General features: G+C 47.8%; 1 protein-coding gene across 1 annotated transcript in view; it reads left to right on the top strand.

Annotated features, from left to right (window-relative positions):
* The first annotated feature begins 1945 nt into the window (after positions 1-1945).
* SELP (selectin P) overlaps positions 1946-19571 on the top strand; it is a 33345-nt gene continuing 15719 nt past the window's right edge. Inside the window, exons 1-6 of the mRNA XM_019647073.1 lie at positions 1946-2026; positions 10740-10830; positions 12515-12901; positions 14396-14503; positions 16034-16219; positions 18418-18603. Coding sequence (XP_019502618.1) covers positions 2024-2026; positions 10740-10830; positions 12515-12901; positions 14396-14503; positions 16034-16219; positions 18418-18603 — 961 coding nt within the window. The 5' untranslated portion in view covers positions 1946-2023. The remainder of the gene's footprint in view (positions 2027-10739; positions 10831-12514; positions 12902-14395; positions 14504-16033; positions 16220-18417; positions 18604-19571) is intronic.

Raw genomic sequence — 19571 nt, 5'->3', positions numbered from 1 at the left:
TCACGTTCACTGTGCCTGCCCACAGCCAGCGGTGTCATCAAGGAATCCGCAGGTGTCTGCGCTCTGCTAGGTGCCACGGGAGAAGCAAGACTCCCTCACAGAAGCTACAGCCCCTGCCTCCTGGGGGTTTATAGTATAATATGAAGAGAGGAGAGAACATCTGTGAGACAGATAACACTACTAATTAAACGATACTGGAATTAGAGTGTATGTTTAATGGCCACACAATTAGGAACAAGCTAAGTACTCTACATGGACTGTATCCATACGAGCTTTTACATGAAGTCAGATGGTATTTTCTTCCCATTTCTAGTCCTAGGAATCCTTTTCTACCTCCCTCAGAATCCCCAAAATGTAACATTATCCAATTTACAACACATGATCAATAACAACCCATAGTCTACATAGCACCAATCATACCCATCTGAGAAACTAACAAAAAAGAAATGAGGCGACGCCAAAAAGAGGGGCTGGAGGGTGAGAATGAGAACAGAAGTGGAAGCAAGTCTCATAAGTCTCAGTGTTCCAGGGATTGTTTTAAGCACTTCACATGCAAATCCATTTAATTGTCCTAACGCTCCGATGTTGTGACTATTCCCCTTATTTATTAACATAGCGGAGGGGACTGAGTCATAAGGACAGCAGGACCTTGCGCAGGTCACACAGCAACTGGCCAGTGGAGCCAGGGAGTCTGGCTCCCCGGGCTGGGCTCTGACGCCACCTCATGCCGCCTGCAAGTTTCCTATCCTTGCCTCTCTCTCAGCGTCCCTTGTCCCCACTCTCATTCCTTCATCACCACATCCTTTCTATTTCCAATCATGTCATTCTTCCCTTCCTCTCGGTCGCAAATTCCAAAGTGCACATGTAGCCCCAAGCTCCTTAAGACATCTTCATCTTTGGGCTTCCTTCCCGAAACTTCCACGTTATTCTCTTTTTCATCTGTCTATGAGATGCCCACTTATAAGCTGTAACAACCATGCAGTAGGTGAAGCATCGCACCCACGATAGCACAACTGGAATTTTGAGGGGATACGCTGGAGTTATGGTTTTCTGACTCAGCGCTAACTATATGGACACTTGATTTCATTGTCGGACCATAAGTCTGAACATAATAATGGCTCACACTGATTCTGTGCCGACTGTGTACCAGGTATTATTATCCTGAGCCCTCTCCACAGGTTAACTCATCGAATCGCACAACAACGCTGCCAGGTAAGCTCGGCTGTCATCATCGTTCTGTGAAAAGCAGTCCTTGGCCTAGTGGATGGTCACACTCAGAGCCACGATGAGTCTCAGGCAATTCCATCACGGTCTTCACGCTGTGCCAGCCAGCCTCCCCTACCGCACACTAACCCTTCCATTTTCCCACCTTTGTTACTGCTCTGAGAAGCAGGAGTTCCTTGCTAATAATGAGCCATGTCTGTTTCATATTTCATTCCGAAACCCTTTCTAACACCCCCCACCACACACACACACACACACACACACACACACACACTCATTGCCAGAAAACCCTCAGTGGCTTTTTATTTTCCTATCCAATTATTTTTGTTACTATTTTTTGCTCCTTTCCTTCAGCATGCTACTGGAATAGTCAACATACACTGGGATTTCACAATAACTGGAAAATGGACACTAAACATAGTGATTAAGACAAAGCGTGTTTTCCAATTATCTGACCTTAAATGGGGCTCATATCAGAATCAAAGGAAGCGTGACCCCTGGGGTGTGGGTACGATTCCTGCACTGCTCAGCCTGGGATGTCCAGGAGTGAGTCACACTGACCCCTGTCTCCAGACCATCTCCCGTGGAACTAGGTGACCCCCCTGCCCCTCGGTGACTGCCCTTTCTCGGCTGCCAGCATCGCTCCTGTATTATCAGCGTTCTGACTTTGTGGGAAGGGCTGTGGTGAATTTTTGGAAGGAAGTTGCTTATCTAAACAGCCTGACCCTGAGGGGAGGCAGCGAGACTATAAGAAGTGTGGGCTGGGTGGACGGCAGAAAGCCAGCCGAGGGCCGAGGAGATGGTAAGTAAGCTCGCTTCTCTCTCCTATGGGAAGTGGGTGAGGGGAAGCAGTTTGGGGCTGACTCGGGCAAGCTAAGGTTTGGAAAATGAGGACTAGCAGTAGTCAGGGAGCTTCACGTGGCACAGACCTCCAGGGTTTGCAAGTGTTTAAAAACCTGCTGTCATTCGGACCCTTCCATGCACCTCGAGAGCGGAGGTGATTTCCATGTTGCCGTGAAGCCGCTGTACCCTCCCAGGCTGGGTGTGGCGTGTCAGGCTGGATGCTGTCTGCCTCTGGGCTCCTGGCCTCTGGCCCCCTTAGGGCTTGCAGGAGCTCTCTGGAAGCAGAGCTTGGTAAACCCTGACCTCCAGGATCGCCCTTCTTGCTGGGTTGAATGCAAAGCTGAACAAGTGCCTGAGACAAGCCCATAGTTTGACGGGCTTCTCATCCCTGGCCCTCCTATGTCTTTCTCGGAGCCCCAGGAGCCTGCCGGGGCTGGTGTGGTATACCCACGTGGTGTCTCCGTCTCTGCCCTAAGTCTCAATCTTGTCAGCGACTCAGTTTCCTCGTTTGTAAAGTGGGTGTAATAATAGTATTCTACTCTAGAGTATCATCGAGAGGATGGAATAATATTACCCTGAAAGCATTTAGCTCTGAGGCACTTCATTACTGGTTAGTAAATGTTAGCTAGTATTGTTATGAGAAAGAGAAAATTCTTGGGTTTAGTGGAATTTGGGATCCAGGGAAGACCCAAGGAAAAAGGCATTCTTGAGCTCATTGCTATTATCCTAGGTAAGACACATGCGGTCTTACCCTCAGCATACCAGGGGCATCTCACACAGGCCCAGGGTCCCAAATCCTGCAGCCTGTGACCGGAGAGGACCCGGCTGTCTGGTTTTGGGTCTCTTCCTCCGGGATACCCCTGCTACCTGATTCACCCACCTCTCTAATGTACCATCGTGCACTTTTCCAATTCTTGTAACGAGGGTTTTCAGTGTCTGGAGAATAGGGGGAAGAGGACACTGGGGGAAGAGGAAGGAGTCTGAGTCCTAATGACATAAGACTTCTGTCTTATCCTCTGTATCTCACACGTCTGAACTGGTCAGCTGGACTCAATGCGCAGTTCTTCCTCCCTTCCTTCTGTTCTCTTTGGGGTCCTCCTCTATTTCAGGGCTAGGTTAACACATTGGATCATGGATTCTCTGAACATGGGATGAAAAGTACAGGTCCTCTTCTCAAATGAAATGCAAACACCCACTTATGCACCAAGGTTCCCCGAGCTCCTTGTGGGTCTCAGATGATGAGTCCCACCCTGTTACCATCTAGGCTTTATGCTCAGAAGCTCCATGTCGCATCCTGAAAGGAAACTGGAAATCTGCAATGAAGCACTAAGGACCCAAGCCCGGGATTGTTTTAAATATTCTAAAGACAAGACCTCCTCCTTTGCCCTTGAACACACTGCACTTTCGGGAATTCAGGAACCTCAACCCTTGTGTGCAATTAGTTTCAAGTTCAGAGAGTGGCTCCCATGAACCTCTAGGACCTGAGGAAGGAGGTTAAGGTTTATCGGTGGGTTTCTTCAATCAGGTAGAGATGAGGGGTTTTGGGGATGGCGGGGGTTGGAGCTCTGGACTAGATACTTCCAGTAAAATGATGCCGGTATTAGTCAAGGTTTTAGGGGCTAAGGAGCAGGTCTGGATTCTTTTCCATGAATACCTTTAACCATCTTAGGTCTGTGGCTTCTAGTTCTTACTCTTCCTTCTATTACCTGTTTTTCAAAATGCAGCTAAATGGTTCCTACTCTGCTAGGCTGGCCACCAGCTCTTAGAATGTCCAGCTTCAGAATTCTGTGAATACGAGCTTCTCAAGCATATCCTCAAAGGTCAACATGACTTGCTGAGAAACAGACAGCACTGAGGAAAGGCCCCAGGCCTCGCCCCAGGCCTCACCCCAGGCAGTGGGCACATGGCATCTTCATCAATGATGCTCATTCCATGGTCTTCTAGGTGTGTAGCTTCTCTGATTGAAAAGCCAAACAGAAATTTTATAACATGAAATACCAGGTGAATCCTTTATATTTGTAGGGATATAACTTAGCCATGATCTGACAGACTTTTAAACACTTTTAAGGCATGTTACTTTATGTTTAATGCTAATATTTTGCCCTAAATAATGGCGACCAGTTGTCTAATTTAAATCTATGCTTTGATTCTTAGTGTCGATGCCTGGGGAGGTCTCCTCCTGTTCCTAGTTCTAATTTGCTGTTCAGCTTAGAGACCCCCTTTTTTTCTTTTTCACTGTGTTTCATTTTCTATTTTTAAGCTGAGGCTACTAATATCTGTGCTACACCACCACCACCACCACCACCCAGAAACTTCAGGGAAATAATAGTGTGGCAGCTGTAATGCCTGGTATTAATAAAATCTGGCCTCTGCCACCACCACGCTGTATATCTCTGCCCCCTCAATGACCGTCCCATCCACCTCCCCTTTTGTAACCCCACTGACCCCAGCTCAGGCCTGGTGTCTTTAATTCTCTCTGGGATTACTGCGGTGGCTTCCTCTTTTTCCAGCGCAGCCTCCCTGCTTCTAGTTCATCAAAACCACCAGGTAGATGCATTTGCTCAGATGCTTCTCTGTTCAGAACGCTGGAGGCTGGGTTCCCAACTGCGACTGTTATTTCAGACTCATGAGATCTGGCCCCAACCTACCTTTGCAGCTAAACGCCTCCCCCACCCATTTCAACCTCAATCAGACCGCATCACTGCCTCTCCGAAAATCCTCCCTACAGCTCTGCCCCGAGTGTCTCATTGCACTTAGAACGAAATCTCAGCCCCTTGTTTAAGTCCCCAAAGCTCAAAGCGATCTGTCACCAGCATCATCGCACGCCCTCCTTCTCCTGTTCATTTCACTCCAGCCACGCTGGTGTCTTCATGCTCTTTGAAGACTCCACATTTCGCTTCCACCTTAAATCCTTCAGATTAGCTTTTCCTTCTGTCTTTAATGTTCTTCCTCCTGGCTGGTTTCTTCTGGTCGTTCTGCTCTCGGCTGAAACGCCACCTCCTTAGAGAAGCCTGCCCTGACCCCCTTTTTTTATGACTCTACACTTAACCCCACCTGAACTCCCTACCTGTCACTTACAACTCTCTCCTATTTTTCACGTTCACTTGGTTAGCTCTATTGTCTTATTCATTGGTGTTCATTTCATTGTCTGTCTTCCTCAATAGAAGGTACATCTTGTGATCACAGGAATTATGTCTGTTTTTATCATTAGAACGTTGGTACTTCTAATAGTGGCTGGCACCCTGCAGGCTTTAATAAACCAGTGGGAAGGCCCACAGACAGTAATAAGGGAGTGCCTATCCTGGTGTGTGTGTGTGTGTGTGTGTGTGTGTGTGTGTGTCTGTTGGCAGGGGTGGGTGGGAAGGAACAGGTGATAGGGCAGGCTCCTTTGAGGAGGAGATTTTTGCACTTGGAGAGCTCGGCATACACAGAAAAAGAGGGTGCTCTGTGCATAAGAAGAACATAGGGAATATAACAGCACTTTCTGGAAACCATAAGGTGTTTTGTTGTAAATGCATTGTAGAATTATGTGGTGGGGGGTGTTGAATTGAGGGCTGATGGCAGGAGATGAGGCTAGACAAATAGGAAGAAGCCACATCTTGAAGGGTCTCACCTGTGTCATCTTGAAGAGTTTGTATGTACTGCTCAGGGAATAGAAACAGCTGATGGATTTCAGGTGGTGAAGCCATGTGATCAGATGTTTGTGTTAGAAATATCATTCTGACTGCATTATAAAGATGGGAGATGGGCAATCCTGGGGAGGAGAGACAGGAAGGTGACTGCCCTGGTCCAGGAAAGAAATGATGATGTCTGAACTAGTGCTATAGCAGTAAAGTGGAAACTTGGAGAATGGCCAGTGTCTCGTCACAAGGTAAAGGCAATAGGATTTGGTGACAGACTAATGTGAAGGGTTTGGACAAGGAAGAGATGCCTGGTCTTCCCTCCCTGGTCCCACTTGATGGATGACTTCAGGGTCTCCATGGGCAGGGAGGTTACGGGGCTTGGGCAGGTGATGCTGTCTGGTAGCACGCACATGCATCCCTTCTACGAGCTCCCTTTGGGGCTAAAGACTTTCAGAGAGTCACACCCACCAGAGTGAATTTAGATTGAAATCCGCTCCGCCCTCCCCCACTTCTCAGAGCTGCTGCTATGGGATGCCCTTCCCGGCTTTCCCAAGACACACCGCCTCTGCAGGCCTCGAGTCCCGCACGCTTCCGCCACTACCCCTCCCTCTCCTGGCATGGAGTTAAGAGTGAGCCCTACTCCCAGTTCTCTCGCTCGGGATATGAGCCATCATGCCCCTTGTTTCTCTCGCACTCAAATAGAATGAGACAAAGTGCCAAGAACGTTTTTTGGGGGGTTTTTTTTGCACAGCCTTCTTATGCTAGTCTACCTAGTCATAATACACTTTTAAGCTTGCTACAATCACGGCTGTAACCATAACATACTTAGTTATACTTATCACACATTTTCCCAACATTTTCCTATCCAGCACATACTTCTGTCCTACTTTCAGTCATTCCCCTGCTGTTGCCACCCATTTGTTCATTCGACCACAAAATATTTACTAAGCGACAGGTATATGCTCTGTGCTATGGCTGAGATTCAGACCCGAGGAAGCCAAAACCCCGTCCTTGAAAAGCCTCTGTAGCATCTCGCTCCAGCTGCCTGCTCTGATGTTTGTTTTGCATTTGGAATCCAGACCTCATGCTCAGGGGGGAAGTCCAGGCTGGAGATGCCGACTGGGGGCCATTGGCAAACAAATGACCATAAGGAGCCCCAGGGAAGCAGCAGGGTGATAAGAGAAACAGGTCACGGGGGGAGCCTCTGTCGCTGCAAGTGATGGCAGAGGGTTGAGGCAAATTCAGAGGAAAAATCAGAAAAACATGCTCAAGATATCAGAGAAGAATCAAAAGAAGAACTAAGGGAAGCATTTTTAAGGAAGTAGGCAGTAGTATTTGACACTTGCAGAAAGTTCAAGGAAGATAAGAGTGGAACCTCTTCATTGGGTTTGCTAATTAGGATACTAATGGTAAAGTTAGCAAGAGCAGTTTCATAGGCTGGTGGGGCGGGGAGTAGAGGGGAGATACGCTAAGAAAGCTGAACTATGGTGGAAGATGAGAAGCTAGGCAGTATCTGGGCAGGTGACAAAGAGCTCAGGGAGGGGGCCTTGTTCAAGTCTGCTTCTAAAAGTGTAAAGCTGTGATCTACAGCATAGAACGGAATCTTGTTTTGTGGCACCATTTCTGCCACCTTTGTAAGGCACTTGGGCCCTGGCAGCCACCGGACTTCCTCCTGGCATCTAGGACTTCTTCCTATGCAAAGTGAGGTCCAGGGAAAAACACGGGCTCCTTCACTTTCTCTCTGTCCCTCTCTTCACCCTGCCATCACTTCAGTTCTTTGGAAAAGTAAAATGAAAGATACTCATGGTGCGAAGCAGCCCTGCTGATGGTTACATAATCACAGGGTGTGATTCTAAGGACGTGGGCTTGGATTCCTTCCCAGTTTGATGTGGCTGCCAGAGAACACTGAAGTGGAAATTAGCAGAGGATTTCCTCTTGTTTCAACTCTTAACTTGCTTAGTGACAAGGACAGAGCCCTTAACTCTTCAGCAGCCTAGACCAGCACTGTCCCAAAGACAACACTGTAGAGAGAGCAGAAGCAGGTGTGAGAAGGCCTGCCCACCCCAAGGACGTTCCCGAGGAAATCATTACACAAAACAAAAGTTTTCAGGGTCCTCCATCCTCCATGCTCACACACAAAACCTTTGCCAGTTGCCAAGGAGTCAAGGTGCTGCCTTATAGTTAACACAGAGATTTGAACTTGGGGTCCATTAAACATGGACAGACTTGGTGGGTCCATGAACCTTCTGAAATTGTCTAGAAAATTCTAAGTGTGCATTTTTTGAAGAAACCTGACTATGGCTTTTATCAGACTTTCAAAGGAGATCATGAGCCCCGTGAGGGTAAGAATCACTGTGTTAACCTAACATACATTCACTCAGGTGAGCGAGCCTGGGCTAATCGTCCCAACTCACCGAGTCTCAGTCGGGGGAGTGGCGGTGGCCCCAAGGCCTGCTGGTCAACGCTGGAGAAACGCTAGATTGACTGGGCACTTGATCTTGACGGTCTCCTACAGCTCTCCTCTCAAATAATCTCTGAGAGGCGATCCTTGGTGTTGGTGATTTTATAACACAGACAGTATGGTCAGATTAAAGCAGGGGACACACAATGCCTTGCGTTTCCCTTCCTTAGATGTTGTCCTGGATCAGAAGTGCTTCCCAATCCTCTAAAACCTTAAAATGCTTAAAAACAGCTCACTTGCATTCTCTCTCAATTGAAAAGATTTGATTTCCTGAAATCCTAAGTCTCTGACAAAGTTTTTCCCTTTTGATTGCGTTATAGTATGACGATGACTTTTAGTAAATAATTAAACAAAATAGCATAAACATACTACAAATTTGGATATGGAAGTTAAACTTTTATATTTTAAATGCTATTGAAGATGCATCTCTAAATGAGAAGAGGGGCTTTTCCCCTCTTATTCACATGAATAAGGAAAGGAAACCGGATCTTTGAACTCCTTCCAAGTTATATGCACAAAATTACATAGTGATGTATCGTCAACATTTACTCCATGGCTGAGCATCTGACAAATTAAATGGGTCCTCCATCAAAGTTGATGGAAGGAGAGAAACGGAAACCAGTGCACTTCCAGATTTGTCACACTATCATCTGGAGCACCCAAAGTCTCAATTCCTATACCGATATTTTGGACTGTCTGCGTTTGGTACCCCAGGGTTTCTTATGTACAGGGGCAGGGCCCTGTAATAAATAAGAGTCCGATTAGTAAACGGTTTGATTCCTTTTGTAGAATGGCACCCTCGTTCTTAGGCAAATTGGTTTTAGGAAAAATATACTTTGGAAGCTGGAACATAGATCTACTTAACTTCTCCTGGCTTGTATACCCCTTGGGAAGTCAGGCTCATCCTGGTTTAAAGATTTCTGCTGTGGCATATGGTATGGTACTTGGTGAGTACGGAGCAGAAATGTCGTCCCACTGTTAGGTGGCGATACAACATAATCCAGACAGAACATCATGGGATTAGTCCCCAGGAAGGAGACTTCCTGTGCAAATAAACAGCACCATAAATCATAACTTTATGATGCCCTCGGTGTCTGACCAGTGGTCCTGCAGTGGCCAGTTGATTAGTGACCTGGCTCATATGAACACCAAGTTTGCCTACTTATCAAAGCCAGGATTCAGGAACTCCTAGATAGAAGGGTGCTAGGCTCCTTCATCAAAGATATACCCAGTATCTGGGACGCTTGCTGACTTGAATTATGTCTGCCCCACTATTGGGTCAGGCGTTAGTCAACAGTGCATGTGCACAAACACACACACACACACACACACACCACCCCTATACCCTATATCATCCATCATGGAGCGTGGTATGTGGTGATTCAGAATTTCCACATAGCAGGGCTTTTAGGAGGCAAGCTGGCTGGGAGAGTGATAAAGCCTCAGTTGTGAAGCCAGTGCACTATTTTTATGTTGGCGATTATGTTGGGGTGGCGTTGGAAGGGTACCTGTGCTGCAGCACAGCTTGGCCATGTCACATTCCCTGTCATCTCCAATGGCGATGCATAGATTTGGAAGCCTGGAGGTTTAGGAAGGTTAAAGAGTAAAGTGGAAAAAGCTCTAGTTTCAAAGTCAGGTTCTACGGCTGCAATTTGGAAAATGCTATTTTAGACCCTCCAGCTCCCGTACTTGCACGTGCCACAGGAGGGAGGTGGAGAAGATGAGCATTTATAGAGCTTACTTGTCTACAAACATTTGGTAAATGTTAATAGGTTTGATGGAATCCCTACAGAAGGGAGCGCGTAAGAAATAATACTTGCCATATAGATCCAGGGGGGTGCACACATATTATGTGTGTCAATAAATATTAACTATATATGTGCACATTCATATATGCTAAACCTTGAATAGTATCATAGATATATGCTGAAATGGTAAGGCAAGAGGACAGAACGTGGACCAATAAGACAGAATAGACGGCATAACACACGCAGCATACTTAGTAATGCTCACCGTATAGGTCAGACGCTATCTGCGTGGGCCAGGGAGTTTTCACGTGACTTCCTAGTATCCTTTGGTAGGGCATGCCAGTTTGGAAAGGGAGATTATTTCATCATGATAATGACAGTATTTGTCTTATACGCATACAGTAAAACCTTGGATTGCGAGTAACGTGGTTTTGCGAGAGTTCCGCAAGACGAGCAAACATTTCTAATACATTTTAACGTGGTAAATGAGCAATGTCTTGCAATACGAGTACTTTGTTTCCAGAACGAATTATGCTCGCAAACCAAGGTATTACTGTATTACAAAATGTATTATACAAGAAAAATATTAGTGGCACAAAGTCGTTCCTCAATCAATATCACTCAGATGCATGAAGAAGCAACACAGCTTGGTTGGTGCAGTGTCCAACGAGGGGAGGACTCGAAGCAGAGCAGGGAGAAACAAGAAAGGGAAGTGGGGCATGGGCCACCTCTCCATGGAAACAGGCGGGGTTCTAACTCACTAGAATGATTAACTGGAATATTTTGGACCATGTCAATCACACGTGAATACTAAATGGAAGTGTCCTTTCCCTGTTTCAGGCTAGCTGCCTCAAAACCACCTGGAGCTGGCGAGTTCAGAGCGTGGTCTTCGGAACTGCCCAACTGCTTTGCTTCAGCGCCCTGATGACCGGTAAACATTATGCTAACCCTTCATGTGGCCCTAAGTCATGACAGCAACTTCCCCCAGTAGGAGAAATTAGGGATGGTAGCCAGCTGTTGTGAGGCATGGGAAGCTGCCTGAGCTCAGATTCCTGGGAGAAAAATGCACCTGACACCATCATGTCGGTAGAAAAGGCTTCAAGAAGAACTTAAATGAATATATATATTCAGGGCCTATTTATCCAATAGGCGCAGTAGGCACAGGCCTACATTACTCTTAGGAACCCACAAACACGTTTTAATTTCTCTGAAACTGATTTCCTTCTAGGTCCAAGAAAATCTCTTAGTACGTAATATTAATAGATTCGTCTTTACACCAATGCAGTTGTAAAATATAGGTTCGAACACATTATTAGAGACGAAGGGACCTACAAAGGCCAAATGAATGAGAGTCCACAAAGGTCATAATCAGAGAAAGTCTTCCTGGCAAAACAATGCAACGAAAGTGTCGGTGAGGGAGGGACAACCATTACTGGCTCTCATGCAGGCGGCAGAGGAGAGGGGTGACTAGGAAGAAGGCTTCATAAACAGGAAAGCGAGCCATTTCCAGGCCTGATTGCTGCCATTGTACACCTCCTCATGTGGGAGATGCCTCTGCTGGCCCGGGGGAGCCCCCACTGTCCCCTAACAACATGCTGCATCATCGCGCCTGCCCTTGATGCTTCCGAAGGGCACATTCTTTACTTCATTTCATATCACAAACATCTCTTCAAAGGGACTCTTTTAAACCCTATTTTAACAAGTGAGTAAGCAGAGATGGAGGAAGTCACTTATGAAAGACAAGCAGCCCAGAGCAGTGGAAGGAGTGTAAGATTGCAAATCAGGAGGTCTGACTTCTAACCTGCCTCTGCCACAAGCCTGCTGTGTGTCACTCAACAAGTATTTCCTGAACACTTGTTAAGTGCCACGCTCTATGCTCAGTGTTAAGGATCCAGAGCTAAAAAGAGACCACCGTCAGGACTCACAGTCTAGCTGGTGTGGACCATGTCATAGCAACAGACATTACAATACACAGCACTCAGGGAGGTGGAGGTGGGCGCGTGGCGGAAGGAACACCACGCCGACCTGGGGAAGTCATGGGAAGGAGAGGAGAGAGTGTCCAGCAGGCATACGTGGCGTGGGAAGCCAGCGTGGCTGGAAGAGCATGTGCAAAGGCATGGAAGTGGGAATTCTGTTTTGCTGAGAAAATAAACGTGGCGGGTGATGAGGCTGGGCCAGCAGTAGGCTCTGGGTCCTAAAGCATCTTATTCTCCATGTGAAGAGGCAGGACCCACAGATATGAGGCAGCCATCAAGACATTGTCCGTGTCGCTTAATATGGACTTGGCTAATTACTTCCTATCGCCTCCATTTCTAAAAGGAGAAGACTAGATGACTTGGAAGGTCCCTTCCAACTCTGGTATCTTATGATTCCAAATCTTTAATACTAAGAGTCCTCAGAAGAGGACATTTTCCTTCTGTGACCGCCTGTCCACTTTTAAGTGAAAGATGGAAACCACTTTTTTTCCCTCAAACGACTAGATCAGACATGAAAGAGTCGTGTTTGGGTGTTGGTCTTCTGGTCAGAAGCTCATCTGACTACCCAGAAATAGCCTTATGCTCACCGCCCCCTTTGGGTTAGAGATGCTAACCAGGCACTCACTCTCCTTCCCTTAGAGCTAATGAACCAGAATGAAGTGGCCGCGTGGACCTATAACTACAGCAGCCATGCATACACATGGAGCGTCTCCCGGAACTTCTGCAAGAGGTACTACACAGACCTAGTGGCCATCCAGAATAAAAATGAAATCACCTACCTCAATGACGCCATACCTTACTATCAGGCTTACTACTGGATTGGGATCCGAAAGATCAATAATACTTGGACCTGGGTGGGAACCAAAAAGGCTCTCACTGAGGAGGCTGAGAACTGGGCTGACAATGAGCCCAACAACAAGAAGAATAATCAGGACTGTGTGGAGATCTACATCAAGAGGTCGTCGGCCCCCGGCAAGTGGAATGATGAACCGTGCGGAAGAAGGAAGCGGGCGCTGTGCTATACAGGTAGGGTCTTCTCTATGCTGACATTTGTCTGTTTGGAAAAAAAAAAAGCCATCCCTGGTTCGTTGACTCATCCACTGAGTCAGGAACACAGAGTCACAGAATCAGGGACGTGTAAATAGGACAAACTGTCAATCAGCAGCATGATTGAGCACCTCGAAAAACAAAAGGTCAGGGTTAGAGAAAGCTGGACTTTTGAAGCTAGAAGGAAATTTTAACGTCATCCGGCCCACTCTTCTCATTTCAGAGCTGAAGAAATAGATGCTCAGGAGACTTTCATCTCCTAAAGCGTATGTTCAGAGCTTTCTGTGCCACTGTGCCCTCGTATAAGAGAGAATCAGAGGTGACAGGGAACTTGGCCCCAGCCCCAGGAGGCACGCTGTAACTCATGCCAACTGGGCATTGTTCACGTGTCATGAACGCATTTCGTACCAGCTGCGTTTAGTCCCCATGAGAACCTCATCAAGCACGTCCTTCCATTCCCCTCATTTTGCAGATGAAGGAAAGGCTCAGAGCTAGTAAGGAATCTGCCCAGGGTTCTAAGCTACTTGTTGACAGAGCCAGTTTCAAATGCATGTTGACTCCAAAGTGGGTGTTTTTTAGCCACACAGGCAACCACCCTCTTTGCTCTACATTCTCGTGAGACCATTTGAGAATGTGACCAAGGATCACAAGGGCCTTAGAGAATCCTTTCAGTGACAACACATCTTCAGGTCCGTTGGGCTTTGGTGGGCGTTGGGGGGTCAGGAAAAGGACAAGGTGGCTGAACGTGTGGACGGGTATATTTGCTCCTCAGCTATCCCGGTTCCAGGCTAAGCAGGCGTGCACGAAAGCTTGCTCTTCCTGTAGCCATGCGCCTCGTGCCAGGACGGATGCCATCTTTTTTATGTGGCTTCCCGGGGCCCCTCCCGCCCTGGGCAGCACTGAGACCCTGGGAAGGGCTGGGGAGCACTGACCGCCCTGAACAAGGGAGCCCTGGGAACTCGGAAGCTTCTTCTGGAATAAGCCATCTTACAGATGCCACACTCTGCCATATATGTTTGAAACGCTCTAGATTATAAACGCCTCCCCTCAGAAGCCCTCAACACAATAGGGAGCAGAATACACAGTTCGGAGTATTCCCTCCATTTTATCCCTCTCCTCGCCCAAGCTCCTAGCTGAAGGAAAACATCCGTAAGTAGTTGTCATGTAGTCAGGCCTCATTTTATAAATAATTTATTTGTTATCAGATTAATTAATTAACGACCTGTTCTTCAAAGGCCAGGGTGGACGTTACCAGCAATTTCTCCTTAGGCAGCGCCAAATGCAGCCCAGAGCAGAAGCCATGCAATGCCCTTCACGGCCAACAGGCTGGCTGTCCAGAGGACACTGGTTTCTGTCATCTAGCCACCTCCGTCTTACCCGAGAGGGGCTGAGTCTGTGCTTGGAACAAGAAGCCGGTTTTTCTTCGCGCATCCTGGCAATGCGCTCAATTTTGACCCTTCTGTGTTTATGCAGCCTCGTGCCACGACACGTCCTGTAGCAAACAAGGAGAGTGTGTGGAGACCATCGGCAACTACAGCTGCTCCTGCTACCCTGGGTTCTACGGACCAGAGTGTGAATATGGTGAGACGGCTGTCTTGTGGGTATGATTGTGCTCACAGGTCTTGTGCAGGAGGTGATGCCGGGGAGGAAGCCGTGCTGGAGACCCCAGGGACCAAGGGCTCGCCCTCTCTGCCATCTGTCCGTCTAGCCCACTCGAATTGCTCCTACACACACACACACGCTCTGGGTTAAAAGACTTTATTCTTAGAGAGAACGTTTGCTCAGAAAAATATCAGAAGGCAAAGGGGGAATGTAAAGGTAGCCAAACAAAGGCCAATTTCACTTGTTTGATGGAAAAATCAGTGAAAGAATGATTATTTCCCAAGAGGCAGCCCATCCAGAGGAACCAAGATGCCCGGGTTGGGTCAGGAGCCTAGACGGCGCCAGGGTGAACCTAGTTCCAGCTTTCAGCCAACCTGACCTTGTCTTAGGGCCGCAGTGAAAGCATCAGTCTTTTGTCCCCACAGCCAGAGAGTGTGGAGAGCCTGACCTCCCTCAGCACGTGCTCATGGACTGTTACCACACTCTGGGGAACTTCTCTTTCAACTCCCAGTGCAGCTTCTACTGTGCTGCAGGCTCAAAAGGAACACAGCACTGAAAGAGGCTGGGGTTGAATGCAAGGCAGTGAGCAGCTGCCACAAAACTGAGTTCTGGGCACATGCCTCACATCGTTGGCTTATAAGGCAGAAAGAGGACAAGGGGGGCAAGAAATTAAAGTTCTTCATGAATTCCTAGGAGACCTAGGTTACAAGCCCAGCTCCGCTACAATCCAGGGACGTCACTCAAACTTGCAGACCTCACCTCTCTCATCTGTAAAGTGAGAGAGGAACGCTAGAGGATCTTTGGTTCTTAAATGCTCCGGTCCTGTGAAATCCAGAAAGTCTTATGGTGGTCTTTATGCTCTGAAAAAAGCCCAGGAATAGCCTGGAGACAAAATGCTTTATCAGGGAAGAGCATGAAGAAAACAGCCGTTAGCAGAACAGAACTCACTCGGGAACTCACACTGGCCGCTGAAGCCTGACTAGGATGACATCCTGTGTTCCAGGGACCAAGCCCACTCAGGGTCACTTTACAGGACTAGGTAATAGAGCATCAACAGTGAGCTCGGCTAGGCCAGCTTTTTCCTGAAAAGGCCAGCCTGCTCCATCTCTCGTCTTCCCAGACCCAATTCCACCAGTAACTCCAGGAACTATTTCAAGAGCACCTTCGATGTACCAGACACTGCTAGTCTCCCCCAGGAGACTGCACTCCAAGTGGCAGGGTGACCACAGGGCATGGCCAGTGTGAGGGCAGGGGCTGTGGGAGCACGCGAAAGAGTGCACACCCCCAAGCTGGGGTGGCAGGGAGGGCTCTTAAGGAGAAGTGAAGTCTACGCGGGAACTTGAAGGGCAGGACAGTGCTCCAGGCAAAGCGGGCGTGGGGAGGTGATCCGGGCAGCTTCCTTGTGGAAAAGCGAGGATTCGGGGTTCTGAACATCCTGGCAATGTGGATAGAAAGATGTATCCGATCCCTCCCATGACCCGGTTTCAGATGATGCCTTTGTCTGTCTAGCCATTACATGCGAGCCACTGGAGAACCTGGTGCATGGAAGCATGGAGTGCTCCCTGTCCCCGAGAGCATTTCAGTACAACACCAACTGCAGCTTCCGCTGCGCTGAGGGGTTCGAGCTGAGAGGAGCCGACACAGTTCGCTGCGCTGACGGGGGACAGTGGACAGCACCAGCCCCGGTCTGTCAAGGTAGGGTGACACGGTAATGCCAGCCTCTGCATTGGCACTGTCTTCCATTTATCATCAGACATTCACTAAGAGCTTACTATGTGCCAAGCCCTTGGTGCTGGGCACTAGGGATGAAATGGGGAGCAACGCCGGTCTCAGGCACGTGTCCACTACCGCACATCGGGCCTCAGGGCTGGGGTGACTGATCAGCACCCATGGTGGCGGGGAGGGGGTTGGCGTGAAGGAGAAGGGGGTGGGGAGGAAGGAATGGTGCACGCAGAACAGTGCGGACAAGGCATGGAGGCCAGTCCTGTCACTTCCTGGCAACGAGCTCCTGGTCCCTCTGAGGCTCCGTGTCTTCTGTAAGGTGGGAGCCCTATTTTCTGCCTTACCTACCTGCTCACGTGATCATGAATTAATGCGCGTAAAAACAAGCTAAAACTGCTATGAGCTTTAGAAATGTAGGTAATGATAATAGCATTCTCTTATAAATCGTATGTCTGTGATCTGAGTTTACAAGGTGAACTGTCAGCGGTTCCTGTTTTCAATTTTTTACTCTTACACGAGAACTAAGGCATATAGGGTTATTTTTTTACAAGGGGTGCCCCACACAGGAGTCATGTCCGGGAGGTACAATGCCAGCATGTCATGTTGCCATTTACTAGGACCCCTGGACAACTTATGTGAATCCCTTGTCTCTAAGTACACCCTGATTCAAAAGCGAGGCCATGGATGAGAGATTAGTACACCGATGTTCATAACACATTATTCATAGTAGTTAAAAGGTGGAAGCAACTAAGGCGCCCATCAACAAGTGAACAGACAAGCAAAATGTGGCGCATACATGCAATACAGTATGACTCAGCCTTAAAAAGGAAGGACATTCTGACACCTGCCACAACATGGATGAGCCTTGAAGACATTATGCTGAAACAAGCCAGTCACAGACAGACAGACACCAGGTGATTGCACATCCACGAGGCACTTAGAGTCGTCAGGGTCATAGAGACAGAAAGTAGACGGTGGTTGCCAGAGGCTGGGAGGCGGGGAACTGGGAGTGAGTGTTTGGTGGGCTTAGCGTTTCTGTCTGAGATGATGAAACAGCTCAGGAGACGGACGGTGGTGATGGGCGCACAACAGTGTGAACGGACGTGATAGTAATGAACTGCACACTTACAAATGGCTAAGCGGCAAATGTTATGTCATGTGTATGTTACCACAATGAAAACCTTGGGGGAAAAAATGTAGCTGACCATGCACCATGCTGGTGAGGCTCAGGGAGGGTAGAGGCATGTGCTGTGGCGGCACCGTCCGACAGACAGAGACACTGAGAGCCCTCCGCCACGCTTAAAGGGAGGGGTCTTAAGAAATCATGGAGCCATTCCCGTCCCCAGCCAGGGACCAGGGAGCCATCTAATCACCCAGAAGAGGCAGGTGGATGTTTGTTTGAGCATCCCGAGATGGGGTCTCAATAACTCCTCGGATAAGCCTTCCCAGCGTTTTCCCGTCTGAGAGTCAGTGTCTGCGTCTGACGCATAGCTCTAATGATATTACTACTATCTATTGCTAATACTAATACTAATCATAGCAAGTGATTGCTATTGAGCACATTAGTCTAACACCACGAGGCACTTATAATTATCACTCCATTTTACAGACAAGACTTCACAGATACTGAGTCCATGTGTTCTTTCCACATATGACCAGCTGTTTTGTATGATTGAGACCATGCTATTTATACGCTGCTTGTTCACTTAATATATAAGACACCTTCCATATCTTTTCAAGGTAAAATAGATCATTTTTAGTGACTTACTAGTCCTTTCATGGATCCACCATAATTTATTTTTAATCTCTGATGAGTGGCATTTGTTTGTTTTTAGTATTTTGCTCTTACAAACAATGTCTTCATAAAAAAAAAGTCTCTGAACTGATATGCATCTTGATTACACAGCATAGATTCTTGGGTCCAAAAGTATGATGCTTTAAAAATTATGGAAACAGATTGTGAAAATGCTTAACAGTGGCTCCCAGCATTTTTGTCATAAAACCCTTCATGTGCCACTGTGATTAGAGGACACATTTGTCATCCTCCAGGTTAGACATGCCCAGTTCAGAAGTCCTCGTTCTTGGCACTAGAAAGGGTTACCGGTCAGAATCACTGAGCACCGCGCCTCACTGCCTCCTCACCCCCTTTCTTCCTCCTTCCTCACCCCTAGCATTGCCGTGCCGGGATCTCACGGCTCCAAACAAGGCCCAGATGAGCTGCTCCCACCCCCTGGGCACCTTTAAGTACCAGTCCACCTGCCGCTTCAGCTGCGACGGAGGCTTACTCCTGGTGGGAGCGAGTGAGCTGCGGTGCTTGGCTACTGGGGCCTGGAGCGCTCCTTCTCCCAAATGCCAAGGTAAGATGGATTGTCGGTGGGGTTGTAAAAGGCTCCATTTCAGAGGTGCTAACTGTCTAGCGGACAGAAACTTGAAATGGACTGGGCAATGAATGAACACTTTCCCCCTGGAACCCAGGGATTCTGAGTGCAGGCGCCTTCAGGGCGGGCAGATCACATGAACAGCAGGATGCTGGGCAGTAGGAACGGCTCCTGCCAACAATGGACCCGGGCCTGTAGCAGGATCCGAGGCTCCTATCATGACCAGGTGAACGGTTTTCATTTGGCTGAAATATTTGGAAAGGCCAGAATACAAAACCGGCTTGAGGATGGCTGGCCCGAGGCGGGCCTGGTGCTTTCCTCCTGGGAACCACGGAGCACCGTGGGGAAGGCGGGCCACCCACGGGGGTCACAGTGGAATGGGCGGGGCAGGATTTACAGGTGCCTGCCTGCAAACATCCTCCAATGCTGTGTAAGGCTGGACAAACAGACTTAGGATACACTGAAGAGTGATGAAAAAAGGAAGAAAAAACTCATCTATACACGCAAGGTTACAAAATCCTCAGAATAAAAAGAGTACAGGTTTCACTCATGTGGGATATAAAACTGAAAGCAACAAATGAGCAAGTCAAACAAACAAAAACTCATAGACACAGACAACAGTTTAGTGGTTACCAGAGAGAAAGACGGGGACGGGAGAGGTAGAAGAGGGTAAAGGGGGTCAAACACATGGTGACAGAAGGACATTTGACTCTGGGTGGTGAGCACACAATGCAATACACAGATGATGTATTATAGGAGTGTACACTTGAAACCTATACAATTTTACTAACCAACATCACCCCCAATAAATCTAATAAAAAATGCATTGAAAAAAAGTGCATATTCGGCATAAGCATTTCTATGTGTATTGCACTTGATAGAAAACAAAACCAGTGGGTTCTATCAACATGATATGAAATCCACTGGCTCTGATCATTGTGTTTGGG

The sequence above is a fragment of the Hipposideros armiger genome, unplaced genomic scaffold (assembly GCF_001890085.2).
Source record: "Hipposideros armiger isolate ML-2016 unplaced genomic scaffold, ASM189008v1 scaffold_6, whole genome shotgun sequence".
NCBI classification, from domain to species: Eukaryota; Metazoa; Chordata; class Mammalia; order Chiroptera; family Hipposideridae; genus Hipposideros; species Hipposideros armiger.
The sequence above is the reverse complement of the archived record's forward strand: the minus strand, read 5'-3'. Positions and strand labels throughout refer to the sequence as shown.